Source organism: Ambystoma mexicanum, chromosome 6q (assembly GCF_040938575.1).
Source record: "Ambystoma mexicanum isolate Mex_15411 chromosome 6q, UKY_AmexF1_1, whole genome shotgun sequence".
Taxonomy (NCBI): domain Eukaryota; kingdom Metazoa; phylum Chordata; class Amphibia; order Caudata; family Ambystomatidae; genus Ambystoma; species Ambystoma mexicanum.
The window spans coordinates 662,148,405-662,167,150 of record NC_090937.1 but is presented as its reverse complement, the minus strand read 5'-3'; the positions used below and the strand labels follow the sequence as shown (position 1 = coordinate 662,167,150).

Below are 18,746 nucleotides of genomic sequence, written 5' to 3'. Positions count from 1 at the left end.
AAGGTAGTTGAAATCCACATGCCAGCGAAATTTGCGCACCTTTTTTTTTTAGAGGAGAGTACAAGAATGTTTGATTTGGAAGAGTTTATGGTCAAGTTATTTTCTCTACAAAACAAATATAATAATACTTCTAATTTGTTCTGAAGCCCAGAATGAGTGCTATCAAATAATAGCACGTCGTCGGCTTATGCCAGCCAGGATAATTGAAGCTTACCAAGCCGAACCACATTGGATTTTGAAGAGTCCCAAATACCTTCAATGTCTGATAAGTATAAATTAAATAGAACTGCTGCAAGATTGCAGCCCTGCTTTACACCAGTTGCTGTAGGAATAGACTGGGTCAGAAGGCCTTTGCTGGAAATGCGTACTCTAAAAGAAGTGTTGTGATGTAAAAACGCAATAAGCGCCACCAAACCAGGCGAAAAATTGAGTTTTAACATTTTGTTCCAAAGTCTACTGCGAATTACACAATCAAATGCAGAAGATAAATCCAGTGAGGCAATGAAGATCGGACCATGTGCAGGACCATGAGCTTCAGCAATTAAATGCGTCAGAATAGTGGCATTCAATTGAGTCCCCATGTTTTTTCCAAAACCTGTCTGGACTTTGAGTATATTCATTTCTGTGATGTGTTTCTCAACATCTTTGAGTAGAAGTGAAGCAAAGATCTTGGCAGCAACATCAATAAGAGCGATCGGTCTAAAATTGCGAGGATCATTTAAAGGTCCTTTTTTATGAAGTGGAATGATAATGGAGCTAACCCACAATGGGGGGAGAGATTTAGTGCTGAAGATTGATTGAAAAATCCTCAAGAGCACATTAGCCCAAAATAAAGGGTCATCTTTTATAACGCACGGGGGCAGACCATCAGGGCCTGCACACTTTGAAGAATTTAAGTTTGCAATTGCGAGCAGGATGTCATCTACGTCCCAACGGCAAATCGCTGGAATATGTACAACTAAATCAAGGATGTTCACTTGATTAAAATCTCCCCGGTAATAGATACTTTTGTTAAGGTACCATCTATTGCAGATTCCAAGTGAGGCCGAGGAGAGTTGTTCGAAGCCCTAAGAATTTTCCAGACATCCCGAATGTTGTGATTGCAAATTAAGCGTACCATGTTCTGATTGCCAATTAAATGAAACGCGGCACGAGCCGCTTTTATCTTGTTTTTATGTTTTCTTTGAAGAATGTTTTTGGCTGTCACAAAGCTGGTACAGTCCACGATGTAGAATTTCCTCCTCAAAATTCGTAATTCGGAATTTTTTTCCTTTTTTAGTTTAGCGAGCAAAGTTGTTAAGATAATAGATGGTTGTGAGGTATTATGCTGCCTGAGCAAATATTCTGCTATGGCCATAAAATGACGTTGTATCGTTTGGATATTCCAAGATAGGAGGACCTGGGGAGAGTTATCAATGTAGGAACCGGGCCACCAATCCCGATGGACTAAAAAAGTCAGTCGTCGACATGTTAACATATTCCAACAAATTGAAAGAAACGGTCTGTCAGTCTGAGCTAAGGCCAGCACTTGTACCCTATCAAATGATTCTGTTCTTGCTGTCAGAGTACCCACTAGAATGGCATGATCTCCATACAGAGGAAAGAAAGGAATAATCGGAGATAGAAAACCTAACAGGTATTTTGAGGCAACTATGTAATCAATGGTAGAATATGCGTCCCCCCGATGCCATGTAAAAGAGGACTTAGAACACTGGGTTTTAATTACATAGAGATCCCAACTGGCAAAACAATGAGCCCATTTTACGTCATTTGCATAAGCATTTGGTGGGGAAACATTAGAGGATGCATACAAGTATGCATTAAAATCGCCACCAATAAATATCTCTGCAGGGGGTTGTTTGTAGAGGGTATGCATAATAGTGTCATTTAGCATATTCATGGCCTCAACAATGGGAAGGGTCGCAGGATTCCAATAAATGGATATCAGCACCACTCTCTTCGGCCCAAAAATGTTAATGTTAACATCAATCAATAAGAACAATTGAGTAGAAACGCTGTAATTTATTACAAAGTGAAGGTCATTATTAAGTAATATGGTAATGCCACCAACTGGGCGACCAGCTAGTGGTTGTGATGCTACATTACGAATGGCTGTAAACCCATTGAGTTGAAAGTCATGGGAACAGTTTCTTGTAAAAAGAAAATAGATTGGCGGGCTTGCTATAACCTTATTTGAGAACCATGTTAAAAGGTTATTAAATCCACAACAATTCCAGGATTGAATAATACGATTTTTACATTATGAATTTGAGGCAGGGATAGGGATTGTGGGAGCCAACTGGGCAGGAGGATTTGCTATAGGCAAAATTCCCAAAAGATCATTTAGTGCAGAAGTCAGGGAAGCAAGTTGTGCTAGAATTTTTGCATTCTCTGATGGATCAGTCAATGAGTCCTTCGTGGCATTATTGCTTTTTGTCAACAAAGGAGGTATGAATTCCAAAAATTGCATCGCCTTTTCAAGGGATGAGAAGGCATGCAGTTCCAATCCCAGAAAACAGATCAGTTTTATGCTGCCAAAGTAGTTTCGCAATAATGGGCAATAGTACTTTGCAAAGCATCCGATTGTTGTTAATCGGGGGCAACTTTATCCAATCCATATCTTGTGAAATTAAGTTACGCAAAGAAGGAATTTTATAGAGAGTGTTCATCAAGAAGGTGCGATTGATAGATGCCATGCCATTGATTTGGGGAATGCTAGACCATCCAATATGAGTTTCCTCAGGCATGTCATTTAAGGCAACTAGGCTTCCGTTATGTATTGTTAGAGGGGATGCAGTTGAGCAGATTGCAGCAGGCTGCACCGAAACATCTTTCCTTTCCACATGAGTCGATGAAGCCAGCACAAGACCAGCTGCTGGGGGGGATATGTTGGTCAGAGGCTGTACAAGGTGTGCTTCAGATTCCACTCTTGGCAAGTTAGGCGCATGTGCAATTGAACAGGAAGGAATAGCACCAAGATCAATGTTCTGCAAGGGTGATCTTTTCGGTTCGGACAGCGAGGTGCCAAATGAAGACTGAAGAGTTGACGCTTGAACAATCACCGGATTCGAGATGTTTGAGACAACTACAACTTTCTTGAGATTACTTGTGACTGCATGGTACGATGCTTTTTTGTTCTCCACAAGCGGAAAGTACATGCTCAAATTTGCCTGACTCGTGGCAAAAGGTGGCATGGTGCCTTCACCACAAGAAGATGCTACTGATCCACTTTGGACTTAAAGTGTATTTTAAACAATGGGTTGAAGAGAGGAGGAGCATGGACCTTTTTTCCTTTTTGCATTTTTTTTTTTTTTTTAGAAGATTTCAGTTGAAGTGCCATTTGACTCTTCGTTTAACGGACTAGAATTAAGCTGAACATCTTCATTTCCTATTTGAGAGATGTTCAAAGAAGCCTCTACTACTTCACAGTTTGTGGTTGAGCTTTGGAAGGAGGAGGCTGCGTTGTTGCTGTTGGCTGAGCAATTTTATTCAGCTTTGACTTGTTTTTGCGTTTAACCGCTCTGATTTGCTTTTTTCATTTTACGAGATGTATGATACATGTTTTTAGATCCATCAATAACTTGAGATATCTCGTTAGATTCAGCCACATCCAATAGGTTTGTGAGAACTGACGGACTGTCAGGAGAGGATCCATCATTAGCAGTCGGAGGAGGTATGATCGCAGTTTCAAACGTTTCTAAATTGAATAGTTGCGCTTTAAACAGAATTTGTTCTATTTGCAAAATTCTGTCGTGTTGGAGTTTAGCTTCTTCAACTAGCTCTATAGTTGGAGATATAGAGTTTATATGTTCCATTAATTCAGGTTTGACAACTCCATTCGTAAAGGAATTTGGCATACCATTCAACAGGAGAGGAGCATCAGCCGTTTGAGTGCTTTGAGATATCAAGGCTTGCATTGTGGGGGTAGCAGGCAGACTCCTTCTTACAATCTCAGCCATGCGTTCAGGACAGGTTGCATGGAAATTGTGACAGGCTTCTTGGGCTAACATAAATCCTTCAATCTTAGCGAGTTGAAGGGAATTGGATAACATTGAGTCTTTCAAGTCTTTTAGAAGCACATGTGTGAATGTATGTCCTTTATCTAGTAGGTTTAGAATTCGAGTAAGCACTGGAAAAGAGTGTAATTCTTGTTCTACCAGATGAGAAGAGTTCCCATCAATCTGAATTGGAGACATTGAAGACTGCGGATAGACTGGCATAGTAGTAAACTCTTGTGGTAACTGTTTGAAAGTAGAATTGTCAATTAAAGGATCTTCAAAATGTAATTTCCTATGTGGGAGGAAATTACTTGTGGGAGAACTTCCCAATTTACTAGGTGCAAAAAAGTCATGGGCATTGTTTTGGGGAATAGTTGAATTGGGAAAAGAAATAGGATGGAAGTGAACCTGTTCACGCAAACCACATGATGCTGCAGCAGGAGTAGAGGGACCCAGAGAAAGGCTAATACGTCTTTCTAGGGCAGCAATAATGCCAGGCGCAAGCATCGAAGTATCAGAAATAGGAATGGGAGATTTGCCATCTGAGTTGCCGTCTAAATCATTGGCCGTTTTCAAAGAAAATGGTATATTTACTTTTTCGGCCAACGATATCTCCGGTAATTTTGTAGCATTGGGCTGAGTCACAAGGATCTGAGGAGACAGGTTCACTTCAGAATTTTGTAAAGAAGCGGCGTGAGTGGAACTTGAGGGGAAAGATTGATGGCCCGCTTCCGTGGAGTGATTAACCTCCATTTTTGGTTTAGGCGGCTTTATAAATCAGAGGGGTTTTAATCGAATCTCTCAAACATTTTCCATTCCTATGAGTAGTAAGTGCAGAATCCATCAGGTTCAAATGCCTGAACCATGTAAGCTAAATGGAAATGTAGACTCCAAACAAATTACAAAATAGGCAAAAAGACCTTATAATACCTATATTAGCCACCTAAAATGGTGAATCAACACTTCTCAAACCAAGCACGCAATGCCTACAGAAAATCCAGGGCACCCAGGCACCACGCGCAGCGCACTGAGAACAGAAAACAGTCCTTTTCAGTGCTTCGTGGTGCGCAGCGCGGGTGCGCTGGAGTGCCGTGAATAAATGGAGGCGTAATGGGCGTTGCAAGGCAAGTGGGCGGAGTTCCCAATCCACGGATCACCTTTTGAAAAAATACACAAAAGGAAGAGGGTTAGCGAATTGATTAATGTTCGTTATGTAACAATCGCCGCCCAGAGTCCTTTGAGCACACAGTCCTGTAGCCTTAAGTCTCTAGTGGTGTTGCAGAAGGAATACACAATCACCTGATTCTGACGAGGGTCAAGCACAAATCGTAGTCACAAGAAAAGACTTCCTCCAAGGCAGAACGGCAGCGCGAGTAAAGCAGACGCTGACTCTCAGGCAGCAAGGTCCACGCGAATGGACAGGCGAGCAGCACAGCAGCACAGCAAACTATGCTGCAAGCCGGGGACAGATGGCCCACAGCATGCCCAACCCGCCCGCCCCCCAATCGGGACATACCCCAGGAGACCACACAGAAAATGCTAACATGGCTAAGTGCAAGACAAACTTCTTACAATATGCTGTATGATGCACCCACCTACTGCATGTATGGTTGTAATAAGTTTGTAAAAAAAAAAAAAAACAATAATGAGGTTTACATTTATTTTTTTTAAAGTATGGAAAAATGCCAGCCACCATGTTAAGACTCCTTTTGACGCCTAAGAATAGGCAAGACTCTTCTGAAAGAGTTGTGTTTATCACCACATATTGCCCTGAGAGTAATTAAGTATGCCAGCTGCTAAAAAAGCCAATGGCATTAGGTAGTAAACAAGGCACTTTTTGCTCTTAATTGAGGGTAAAAACATAAAGCAACCCCTTTAAAAAAATAAAAAAATAAAAAACTAAACATCTACTGAATAGGAGGCGAGATCAGTGGGCCAATAGTTGCCGGTAAACAAATCCAGGCCAATGATGTTTGTGAGTTATGTGCCTCATACCCGTTCACATCAACTTCATGTGCATTAAAATCAGCCACCATTCGGTGGGAACTGAAATTCTGATCGAAACGCAAATCGCTCAAATATAATTATGGGTAATGTACTTGCGGTCTGAAATGTGGGTCTCATTTCAAGAATGGGTAAAGTATGCATCTGTGAAATAGATACAAAATCTATAGTGGGCTGACCCCTACGAAAATACTGCAACATTTTTGTTCATAAAGGTCATAAATATAGAGATCTGTTGGACTAAAATAGGACATTTCACATTATCAAGGGTACTTAGGAATATGGAACATGTACTGTCCACCAAGAATTCCATTAGATACAGAGTCTAGAATCCCAAAACACTGGACTCAATGATGTGGGCAACCCATTTCGCCCACAGCGAACATGAACCATTTTAGTGCATTGCATACTGTTGGTTTCAGCAGTCGAGCACCTGAATATTGATTATTTTAGTCGTCCGTTGCATTAGCATATTCATGAAAAGAGAGTGGAATACGAACATGGCCGCGAAACCATTGAGCAGACATTACACAGCAAATGTGGCTATAAATAAAAAAAAAAAAACACCACTTCAAAATGGTGGCCAGTGTTTGAATGCCGACCATCTGCAGTATTAAGAAATAAATGTGCAGCTGAAGCACATAACGCCAAAATTCATCAAGACCAGGCAATCCAGGGGCCTCACTAGATGTCATTTTCAGAGCCCGTAGCAGCTTAAATTCAATCCGATACAGAGTAAAGGAAAGTTACTTATGTGTAAATCTAGGTTCGCTGAAGGACAGCTTCATTGAGCTCAAACACTGGATGTATCTGCCATGAGGCGAGATTGCAGAATTTGTTTTAATATAGAGAGAAAACTACAAAAACAATAAATGAAGGCATTTTACAACCAGTGAATCATTAAAGAAACAAACACCTAGTTTGTGACCCTTGCTTTCCCCTATTAAACGCATTCGCAGGCGGCTTCCCTGCATAGGTGCCACTAGAATAAACTACAACTATAGAGGATCAGTGATAGATAGGTGCCAGAATGGTATATTCAGTTATGCAATCCTGGAAGAAAAAAACACTGTTGCTTTAAGGCTTGAAGCTTCTTGACTCCCATCCTGCCCAAGTGGCTGTTACATCCAGTTCTTTTTTATGCCCTGAGCAGAGTAGAAAGGATACCAGGGTACTCTTGATGTCCATGAGGAGGAGTATGGAATGAAGATACCCATGGCGGAGAGCTTGGCTTGGATTACAAGCAAGTAACTTTACCATCACCATCATGGGATCTTCACTGATATTCGTAAACACTGAATACAGAACACCAAGCCTATCCCACATTAAGGAAGAGGGGACATCAGAGTTGAGAAGAAAACAAGTACAAGATAACTTTGAAGATTCCACTATATAAAGGGAATCAAGAAAACAGGATTGTTTAAAGAGGTTTGACCCCACTTTTTGGTCTGCCTTGCTATCAGTGTCTTGAGAGTAATGTTTCATGAAATAATTAACAGATCTCCAATAGGATGTCTTGCAGATCTAATGATGGAGCTGCTTTACCTGCTGTAGAATGCACTCTTGGCCTACCTACCTGGCAAAGATGGATTAGTTTTCTGGTAGCACAGCACAATACAATACACTGATCATCCAGCTATGGGCAGAAGATGGGTGCCCCTTGTTACTTGAGCCATAGTTTAGAAAGAGTTGTCTAGCCGTTTTCCCTTATTTTGTTTGATCAGGAAAATAAAGAAGGGTCCTTTTCACATTTAGAGTGCAAAGGGATCTCTCAGCCACAGAGAGGTGTTTAGGAAAAAAGGTAGGCAGAGAAATGGACTAATATGGAAGTCCAAATCTACCTTAGGAAAGAAATAGGAATGCGTCTTAAGGACTACCTTTGTGTCATGAAAAGCGGTGTAGGGTTCCTCTGCACATAAAGCCTGAATCTCAATATCCCTTCTGGCTGCTATGGTTATTACTTCAAAAGCCACTTCTCAAGTTAAATGTTGGAGGTCTGCTTTATGAATCTGTTAAACATGGGATCCACCAATTTAGAGAGGACAACATTTAACTCCCAAAGGGGAGAAGGCCTTCGGATAGGAGGGGCAGTTTCTTCAAACACTCAAAATAATTCCATACTCGCAGCATAATAAAGGAAATAATTTTGAGAGGCACTCTTCTGATAGGCTGTAATAGCATAGAAATGTACTTTAATCTAGGAAAACTGTAAGACAGGTTTAGCCAAATATAAAAGACAAGGCAGTGCAGTTTCCTTGGGCATGATACAGGATTGGATCCTCTCTCTCAGCACTAAAGGAAGAACCTCTTCCATTTGAAGGCACAGGAGGACCTGGTTGAAGGTGTTCTGGCCTCCTTGAGTAATTTCAAGCATTCTTCTGAAAGAGTCTGGTTACCGAACTATACGATTTCAGGAGCCATGCTGTGTGGTTCAGAATGGCAAGACTGATGAAAAACCATGTGGTGTAATCTAGATAAAAGATCCTTTATGCACAGAGAAGGCCAGTGCGGCTGGATGGGCAACTGAATCAGGTCGGTAAACCAACACCGACATACCCAGGCTGGAGTGATCACAATCATTGGGGCATTTGTTTGTTTTAACCTCAGGCTCACTCTTGAAATCATAGGGATCAGAGGAAAGGCATAGAGAAAATATTTCTCGTGTCTACCAAAAAAGGGCATTCCCCTCAAACACTGTTTTTTTCAGATTGGAGGAAAAGGCCTAGCATTTTGCGTTTTCTCTTATTGCAAAGATGTGGAGGGAAGGAGTTTCCCACTTGTCAAGGTTTCTCCAGCACATCGTTATTTAAGACAGTCTTCTTACCTTGTAAATAAAAACCGTCATGCATGTTGTTCATGCATGCATATGTCTTGCATGTTCTTTATTCCTGGTAGGTGGCTTGCTTAATGGAAAGCCTTCTTCCCAGGAGCCAGTAACAGATCTTTTGAGCTTCCCTCATGAAGGTCCTGGATCGTGTTCCTCCCTTATTGTTCAGATAACGAATTGTGGTCATATTTTCTGTATGAGAATTGGATATGTTTTGATGGCAGACAGAGCACTGTGATGAATCCTGCGGAGTACTCACAGAAACCCTGCCTAAAATCTCCTCCCAGGTGGCCAATGAAGGCAGCCGCTTCCTGATCCAATCACTGGGGGTGGTAATATCCGGGTGGATCACCTGAGCGGAGAAGGCTCCCAAAGAAACTGGAAGATTCCGCTACGAGAGATGCAGTATTTAACTTCCTCAGAGAGCGAGTTAACCATGATGCCAGAATACCCAATGGCTTGCTGTCATAGTAAAACTCCCTTTTCCAAAGGTACTCAAAATGTTGGTAATAAAAGCCCTTAAGGTCAACACAAGAACAGAACATAAGAAGCAAAACATTAATACCATCACTTCTGAGAAATGAGATTTTCCCTTTGGTTTGAGTCAGGATATTAGGAACCAACCATTCATTTTAAAAAAACCTTTTTCTAGATCTGTGTCTCAAAGTGAGCAAGCTTGGGAAAGTGAAACCCGAATTATGTGATAAAAAGCAGAATAAAAACAATGGGGACGTCCCATAAAGCCATAGGTACTGGGATGAGGAAAAGGGGCTCAGAAGCCCAGAACTGCAGTATGCAGTCTAGTGTTCCTGACAACTTACACCTGAGAGGGATGTTTGACTATTTAAATCCCCTGAGGTCCAGGAAAAGAGGAGTAGCAGTGGAAGAAGTTCTCAGCGGCTTTGTATGCAGCAGGGAGAGAGAGCTGAACGAAGCCAGGACCGCCGCCGTGTTTGTGGCGGCTGATGGTGCTGAGAGAGTCGTGAAAAGGCAGAGCCCGAAATGCAGAGATTGAGCAGCGGGAAGCGCAGCTATTGCAGCTTACCCGTTGGGAGAGAATCTCTCCACGCCGTATGCCTGTCTCTGGTGGCTGGCGAGCACCAGAGAGCGAGCCCAGCAACGCAAGCTCCTGTTCGGGGTGGCACAAGGAACAGGATTACAACCAGAGCAGTTGGAAGCTCCGAAACCGAAGAGCAAAGCAGAAGTGGCAGCGGGACATGTGGACGCACAGGGAGTGACCAGTGAGTTGGCCTATGAAAGGAGACAACCGGGGCAATATGTAGTGAACCGCAAACCACCGATAATACTTTTGAATACCGAACTAATGAAGGAAAGTGTTTTTGGCCCAAGACTCATGTAAAGAGGAAATGAGGTGAGAACGTTTATAACTATCACTACCCAAGTAAAGAGAGCGCGATATTTAAGAAAGATTGCCCAAGGGAAGAGGGGGTAGTCGTGAACTCACAGCGTAACCAGCATCTGCAAAGTCAAGAAAGGGCAATATTAAACCAAAACGATAACCAGAATTGCCAAAGGTAAAGAGGAGGCAATATGTGAAACAGATAACAACCAGCATTGCCTAAGCCAACGAAAGGTTATTGAAACAAAGAGGAAAAACAGATTTCTTAAATAGAGAAAACTAAATAAAAGACATTTGCAACAAATATCTCGTGTGATAGAAACCCAAAGGTGGCAGAAAACTTGCCCTCCTTGTGGAAATTGGCAAGGGGGAGAGGAACATAATCGGATAATCAGCACTACATGTGGCCAATCAAGCAGTGGAACAAACAGCAACAATGAGTGTTGTATCCTTATGGAATAAGTTGCCAATTGTACTTTTATTGAAAGTCAAAGATTTTACCGATATTTGAAGTGAACCACACTGCAGAGTACTTGTAGTAGTGTTAGGAGGTTTATCTGGCAGGAGAGTACACCAGAAAAGGAATGGTTAGTGGTAGTACAGGCAGATTAGTGAACCAGGAAGAATACATTGAAGTACTACATTGTGGTGAAAGGTCATGGTGGAGAGAAGATGGCAAGGTCACAAATGTGTTTGACAGACTGTGTTAAAACCATCCTCAAGAAAATATTATTTTGCATAAGGAATACATGTGCAGTAATTGTCTTTCTAAAAAAAAGAAGGAAAGTCATATTGAAATATTCATTGGGAGAGTAAAGACAAAAACCTTTGGTTTGGCAAACAAAAGCCTGTGGAATCTTTATGTTGAAGAGTGTTGAGCTTTGTTTAATTATAAAATTATAAAACAATCACGCCATGTGAAATCCTTAAGCAGTGAAGGAACTTGGCTATTGGAAGGAACCTTTGTGCGTTACTTTCTGAAGTAGAAAGTGATTATTGGAGAGAACTTTATCCATTAGAACCTTTATGTAGAAAGCTCTTTCTTGACCGTGGGCAAGGGGATCCAACCCTGGTGATAAGAATATGTTGTTCTAATTATTGTTTTGTTGAATGTGAACTGCCATCCAAATACCTAAATATGTTTGTTTTATGACCCTTTTCTATTTGAGGATTTTCCTTTAGCCTTAGTTTCATAGGAGGGAAACCCACATTAGGTTAGGGACCTTTTAAGTTTTAACTTATAAGGTATATACAATAAGCACTATTGAAGGAATGTTTTTTTTCAGGAGAGAGGTTAGGGGCTATCAGGACAAAATGCAATCTGTCAAGGAAGTCCATCCCACAACGAGAAAAAGTGAAGTGAGTTTTGCATAGTTCTTGTTCCAAATACAATTTTACATCTGCAACTGTTATAAGCATGCATACAGGATCAATGGACCCAATAGTCTGGAAAATGGGAGGAACATCTTAGCCTATCCAAATCAAATCCTCTCTCGAATGGTGGTGGAAAAATCTTTGGCGGGTATGTTTTTTTGTTTTCTTTTTCAGCCTTCTCAGACCCAACAATCTTTTTTTCAGATACACCAATGGAAGGCTGGGGAATTCAAATGGATCATCTGGCCCCTCAGGGTACCTTGTCTTGGAGGGAAAAAACATACCATATAAACATGCTGGAGATGTGAGCAGTCCACCTTGCATTGAAGGCGCTGTAAGGGGTCTGAAAAGCGAGACGGACAACTTGGTGAAGGTTTTTCACAAGAAGCAATTTTATTAACTTAAAAACCCCCCTTACTTAAATAATCATACCCCAAACCGCACCAAACACCCCCCCATAAAAAGGTTTTTTTAAAAAAGAGTTTTTGGCAATGAAAAGGTGGCGATGAAAAGTCCCACGATGTAAAATCATTCGGCGAAATAACGTAGGACCGTTTTCTCGTTGCATCTTGCTCACATCCATAATTGGGGTCAAAGTGTTTCCCTTCTATTTTGTTTTTCCAAACAAGAATCTACACAATATTTCAATTAGACAACATGCATGAAAAACTTTTATAGGGCAAAATCTGCAATACTGTTAAAAATTCTTTGAGCCAGCTCTTTTACAGTGGTCAATTGAATGGATTCAGCAAAAAGTCACCAACAACATTTATTTGGTTAATATGATCTGCTTGTGTGGAAAAGTCACCACATTGAAAAGTACAATTGAGAAACGTAACTCTATTCTTGAACAGTTTGGTTCTAACAACGGGTAACATGGTTGGCGGTTTGTATATAGATATTAGGGACATAAAGGTGGTTGCAAATGAGCCCCAAATACCAAAATGAAAATGGAACAACCTACACAAAAAAGGAAGCATGAAGAAGCAAAGACTCTGGAACCAACCCTCGGGGGTTGGGGGAAAGAGGGTTCCTAGCCCGAGCGATTTGCTTTTATGTATCTATTGTTGATGCAGGTGTTTCGCACAGAAACACTTACAAAAGCAATTGAAAGCCAGCAGGGCAATCCGGAAATCAAGTGCTGCGCAATATAGGACAGAGAGCTATTAGAGGGCTGGTGGATGATGGGGCGTGCATGTTACTGAGACCGGGGTCATGACAAACATTTGCTACTGAAGTCCAAGATTTGCTACTGAAGTCCAAGTGTCCAGGCTACATACAGATGAGAATGTACTGTGCACTTGGGAGCTGGTTAGTTGGGGGTGTGGGGAGTAATTTTGAAGTATGTAGTGGACACCGTTTTTGTTAAGGAGGTTGAGCTTAAGGGAGGACTTTGAATAAAAGGATAGCAACATCATTTGTTAACAGGATGGGGAAGGGAGTTACAAGGAAGCTGGACAAGGAGCGGAGATGAGAGGGGGCACAGGGAAGATGGGGATGGAAAGATTATGAAGCGAGGAAGCAAGGAGGATGCCCGGGGTCAGTAGCAAAAGTGTGTTGGCAAGGTTGTGGGGTGGGGGTAACAAGCCCATGTAGGGATTCAAAGACGAGCAGTAGACATTTAAGGAGGGATAGGCTTTTTCATTGAGAGCCAAACAGCTTGGAAGCAGTGTTTGGAGGTGGGGGGAACAGTAGATTAGAATGACACCTGTACCCTCTACAAAGCACCTTGTAAAGCAGAGAAATTAAGCAGAGAGGAGTCCAAAAAGAAAGGCTGGTACCGTAGTCAAAGCAGCTGGATACCAATGTCAGAATTCAGGTTTTAGTAGTTATAGTTAAGGAGGGGTTGATGTTTCTTGACGTTAAGTATGTTAATCGTGGCCACAGTCAGATAGAATTAAAAACGTGATGAAGGTTAAGGTTGCAAGCTTGTGGGAAGAGGTTCAGGAGTGAAAGTAGAGGGGAAGAACATTTCGATGACATCCGCAAAGAGGTGGTAGGAGAACCAAATCAAGAGATGAGTTGACTGGGAGTAGATGTAAAGGACATATATTAAAGGGGCCAAGGATGGATCCTTGAGGGACGCCAGCAGGGAGAGGGGTTGCATCAGAGATATTGGTGTTGCCAGATGTGAAGTAGGATCAGTTCAAGAGTTAAGAGGCAATTGATTAAAGTGCATTTTCCTATTTTGACGGTTTTGTGGACCAGGAGAGAGAGTGACAGAGAGTGAGAGTGAGTGAGAGAGATGAGTTGTCCCTGTATAAAAATGTGGCTAAGAGGTCAAGTAGGTATAATACGGATGATAGTTTACAGTGGTGGGTAGAGGCTAGAAAGTTAGAGACATGAGTGAGGGGGAGTTTGTCGAATAATGGATGCAAAAACCAGATTGGAGAGTATTCTAAAGACTTGAAAGTAGTTGGGGAGGAGAGATGCAAGCTGGCAGGCTTGTTGAGGTCAACTGAAGGCTTCTTTGGGAGTCATAGGACCTCTACCTAGAAAATATAAACCTCATCTTGGTCGCTTATGGGCCTGTATTTTCTAACTGCCTTTTAAATCTGCGCGTAGAGAATATAAGGTCATAAGCGACCAAGATGCAGATTTTAAAAGGCAGTTAGAAAACACAGGGCCATAAGCAACCAAGAAGCAGCTTATAAATTACATGGAGAGGACCAAAGTGAACAAGATGCATTAGATAAGGCAATAGAATGGTAGGGCTACAGATGGACCATTAGACAGGAAATGTATGTATAAAAAGGATGGCACTCGCATAGTAGTGTGGAGAGAGAGAGAGAGAGAGAGAGAGAGAGAGAGAGAGGAGAGAGAGAGGCACTGTGGTCAGAAGAACAGGTAAATGGGGGCAAGATGGCAGTCCCTAGGCTTGCCATGCTCTAAAAAAGCCCATACAGACCGTGCCATTCTAGTATTGTACTTCACAGGGACACAAGGCAGCGCGATGCCTTGAAGCAGGATAAAAGTACTTTTCGCAAGTGGCTATTAAAGTGGCTATTAAACCAGTTAGGACATAGCCTGGCCCTGGGTTCTGAGAAGGTGGTGTATATGGCCCAGGTCAGGTGAACACAAGGCCTGGTATGCTATGTCAAGTGTTAGGATTCTGTAGAAGTGAAGCATTCCAAGGGGAGTGCTTCTACCGCACTTTACCTTCCTGTGCTTCGAGGACTGTAGCAACTTTTAGTTTTGCAATCAAAGGTTAGTCAACAGTTTTGATTTAAATTCCTGATTTCATCTCTTTGGGACTGGCATGCATGGAGCGGCGAGTTTGTGTGCAACTTGAAGCTTATCAGATTTACAACCTTATGTTTTAAAAAGTGTTTAGGCATTTTTGCATGAGAAGAACCTACTTTGTAAGCAATGTGCGATTTCAAATCAAAATGTACCTCAGATAGGAAGATTAGATTTATTGCCACATTGCCATAGGATGAGTTAGCATACAGACCTTTTGTGTTGCTCTACGTCCTGTTGCAGGTAACAGTTTCATAGTCTTCTGAGATGTCACTGCCACCTAAAGAAACAAATGTGAATAGAAATATGATTATTCATTTCTGTACTTAACTAACAGTAGTGTATAATGTAGTCACTCACATTGAACATTTGACAACATTTTAGAGACTACTACATCAAACTCAACTTTCCAAACAATGTCCATTGAGATGGTGGGATTTAGGACAAGGTAGCTCGTAATTCATAGAGTCAGGCTGTGGCGGCCTCTTGACATCGGGGAGGTGGATGCTTGAAGCCGGTCCAGCAAGATTGGGAGGGGAGGCGAGGCTGTGCTGTTCGAACACCAGCTATCCCCGGCGAGCCTGGGAGAGAGGAGGGGGGAAGACGACCTTGCAGCTCTGAGCCTGTCTCCCGGCATGAGGCAGTGTTGGTTGTGCGGTGGGGACAGGGGTGCTCATGGGCACTTATGTGGGGTCACTATAACGTTCAGCAGGTGCAGGCTTGTTCAAGACTGGGTACAATCGGGTTACCTCCACCGATCCCTCTTTTTCCCCCCCATCCTCCTTTCCACCTTCTGCTCTTGCTGATGGGGTGGCAGTGAGGGCAGGTTGATAGAGTGTGGTGTCTATTTTCTTCGGTGGGGGTATTTCCTTGAATAATCGCCACAGGTCTAGTATTTCTCTTATGAAAATGTTTTCCTTTGTATTTTAGGAATATGCAGGTGGCCAACATATCCAGCACGCTCTTATCAAAGGACCCTCCTTGTGGTCCAACCTGGGTGAGACCCTCCCCCTTCAGTTCCGTGACCCACTGGTCATGGTACTTAGTTATTCTTTCCGCATGTCCCGGTAAACTTTTACAAATGTGTGCTAAGGGTGTCTCCGCCCCCATTTTTAGACCTGTGTTACTCTATTCTCTTGAGTCAATCTCCTCTATCACTATACGTGTGTAGCTGTATATGTGAAGCTCTACTCACTGTCAGTTCCTAACGATCAACTTATACTTTTACAAAAAAATTTTTGTCAAATCTTACCAGGTCACACTTACATTGACCACATCACCTGGAAATCACTTAAATCAGTATTAAAATATAGAGACAATCGATTGCAAAAAACCATAAAAACAGAGTGTGCACAACATACGACAGACATTCATCATACTTCAGCATACACGCACAGCATTTACCCTCCCTGCCGGGCCCTTCGCCTTTCTCTACGGCGACACCCCCTAACCCTCACACAGCTTCTTTTGTTTATATATTTTTTTTATTTTTTTTTTTATTATTCCCTTATGCGGACCTTGTTTTACCCCAAATAAGAAGAATAAGAGAAAGAAAGGCTAGTTCTAACGTATTTACCGTGTCTCTTTACTTAGACACCCTCAATGTATTTTTCCATTGTTTTACTTATTCCCAGCACTAGTCGAGATAGCACTACGCCGCGCCACCTTCTACCCTCTTGCAGAGTTAGGCTCCCGTCCTTTTTCACTTTTATATCCTAATGGCCATATGCAAAGAAAGAGAAAGTATTAGAAATTGAAAGTCCCCTCTATGTCCCCATTTCCCCTTGTCCTCTCGATTTTTTCCCCCTTTTAGTCTCGCTCGCACTTAATACTCACGTGCCCGTCTTGATCAGAGACTCTCCGGATTTGGTCCGTCCAAATGGCGCGGCCTCGCACTCAATGGCCCCACCCGGCTCCGGCGATCGGTACAAAGGGTTTTTCAAATGGGACCCGTACCCTCTCGCCTGAACTGCGTGCGCACGTCTCTGCGTACCAGTTGCCGTAGATGGGTGGCTCTGTTGAGGGGCGCGCCATGCGTCTCCACTGCGACTGGGGCCGTCTCGTGCCAAGGGGACAATTATTAAAATAAATCACATCTATGGGGTCACCACTGAATGTAAGCGTCCCCCAAAAACGCACCCCCCTTAGTGAGAGGCAATGACGGACACACCCCAGGGGGAATGAGACCAAGACCAAGTGCGGGTGGGATCAAAAGGGTTTTATCTAAACCAATATAGGGCATGCAAAGGACTCTGCAGACTCCAAGAGCGCTCTGTCTGACAATAGCAAAGACAGTCCTACTTATTACAGAACTACGTCACACATGACACAAGCTATAGGGGGCACATAGTCTTAGGGATTGGGTGGTGATGGCTAGGTGGTATACATTGTATACAGTTGCTTCTCCAGGATTGGCAGACGTCTGTGCGGTGCTATGCGGGGTGGATGGGTCAGCTGGGCTCATCGGGGTGGAGTGCTGGGCCGGACATAACTTGTAGTGATGATAAGTGGCGATTCTGATACTTTGCTCTTGTGGCCAAACATTCACATTCATTCATCATGCTATACAATTTCAGTTGTCTTGTAACTCTTGCAATACACTGACCTCAGATCGAGAATGAGACGGGGACATTGATATATAATAAGAAGTGCCCCAATACATCTGTTGTAAGGACACCTTAGGTTCAAGCATGTTAAGCCCATGAGTCCATGTGTGGGGTCAGGGGCACAGGAGGGGTTACTTGATCATCCTGTCGGTGAGGGATGGTATGATGATCTGTTGGTACAGGGGTGGGCGCCCCCCCTTCGAGGGCCATTAACTTGGGGTGAACGGGGATACCAATGGGCCATGGGGGGGGCATTTAACCGGTGCCCGGGAGATGGTGGGATTTAGGACCAGGTAGCTCGCAATTCATAGAGTCAGGCTATGGTGGCCTCTTGACATGGGGGAGGTGGATGCTTGAAGCGGGTCCAGCAAGATTGGGAGGGGAGGCGAGGCTGTGCTGTTCGAACACCAGCTATCCCCGGAGAGTCTGGGAGGGAGGGAGGGGGGAGACGGCCTTGCAGCTCTGAGCCGGTCTCCCTGCACGGGGCAGTGTATCGTACCATTGGCAAGGCGCGGGTGGCAACCCCTGAACTAGATGCATGAGTAAAATAGGAGTAACAAAACGGCAATGTGCATTGTGCAGCTAGGAAACAAGGAGACATGTACAACATAAGTCATCAGAAAAGTAGACAGCTAGGGGGCATTAAGAATTCAGGATGACATGCTGTGCGGTCTATGCTGTAGCCCTTTCATTAAGAAGCAACACATTCTTAGACTCTGGTGCTCCGCAGATCCCCAGGATGCTGCAACCAGTCTCTTAGCCAGCCTCACTGCTACAGCCAGGAACGTTTACTCATATTCTGTGTACCCGGCGTCTACCCATATCCCCAAAAAGGCCAGTTTCGGCTCCAGAGGAACCTGATCACCCATTACAGTGGACAGGTTATGCATACATTTCCCCCAGAACACTTGAATCTGAGCACATTCCCAACGTGTGCGATAGATGTGGTAGGGAAAGAGGTACAGTCTAAGACATGAGTCGCTGTCTACCATGCCCCAGCTGGTCAGCTCAGTACGGGAGTAGTACACTGTGGAGGATTTTGAATTGCGTTAGCCGCAGCCGAGCCGCTATTTCCACCTCCCCCAGGAACATCAGGGCCCCCACCCATTCCTCTGGTTCCAACCTCCTCGGGTCCCGCTCCCATTTCTCCCTCAGGCTGGTGAGCTCTGCAGTCCCAAATGCCGTGAGCACTTGGTACAGTGTAGACGTGACCTTGGCGGGGATGCCCGCTGAGAACAGATTGGCCTCTAGCAGAGAACTCATTGGGACCTCTCCAAGAGAGGGAAATTGGGCTTTCATGGCATGAGTTATTTGCATATAATGGAATCCCTCCCCTG

The 18,746-nt window shown here is 43.3% G+C and overlaps 1 protein-coding gene across 4 annotated transcripts in view; it reads right to left on the bottom strand.

The window, feature by feature from the left end:
• The window catches only part of BBS7 (Bardet-Biedl syndrome 7), a 1,458,886-nt gene that overhangs the window by 1,393,013 nt on the left and 47,127 nt on the right, over positions 1 to 18,746 (bottom strand). For all 4 annotated transcript variants that reach the window (XM_069631158.1, XM_069631157.1, XM_069631160.1 and 1 more), the window contains one exon: positions 15,018 to 15,083. In XM_069631158.1, the coding sequence (XP_069487259.1) occupies positions 15,018 to 15,059 (42 nt within the window). In that variant the 5' untranslated portion in view covers positions 15,060 to 15,083. The remainder of the gene's footprint in view (positions 1 to 15,017; positions 15,084 to 18,746) is intronic.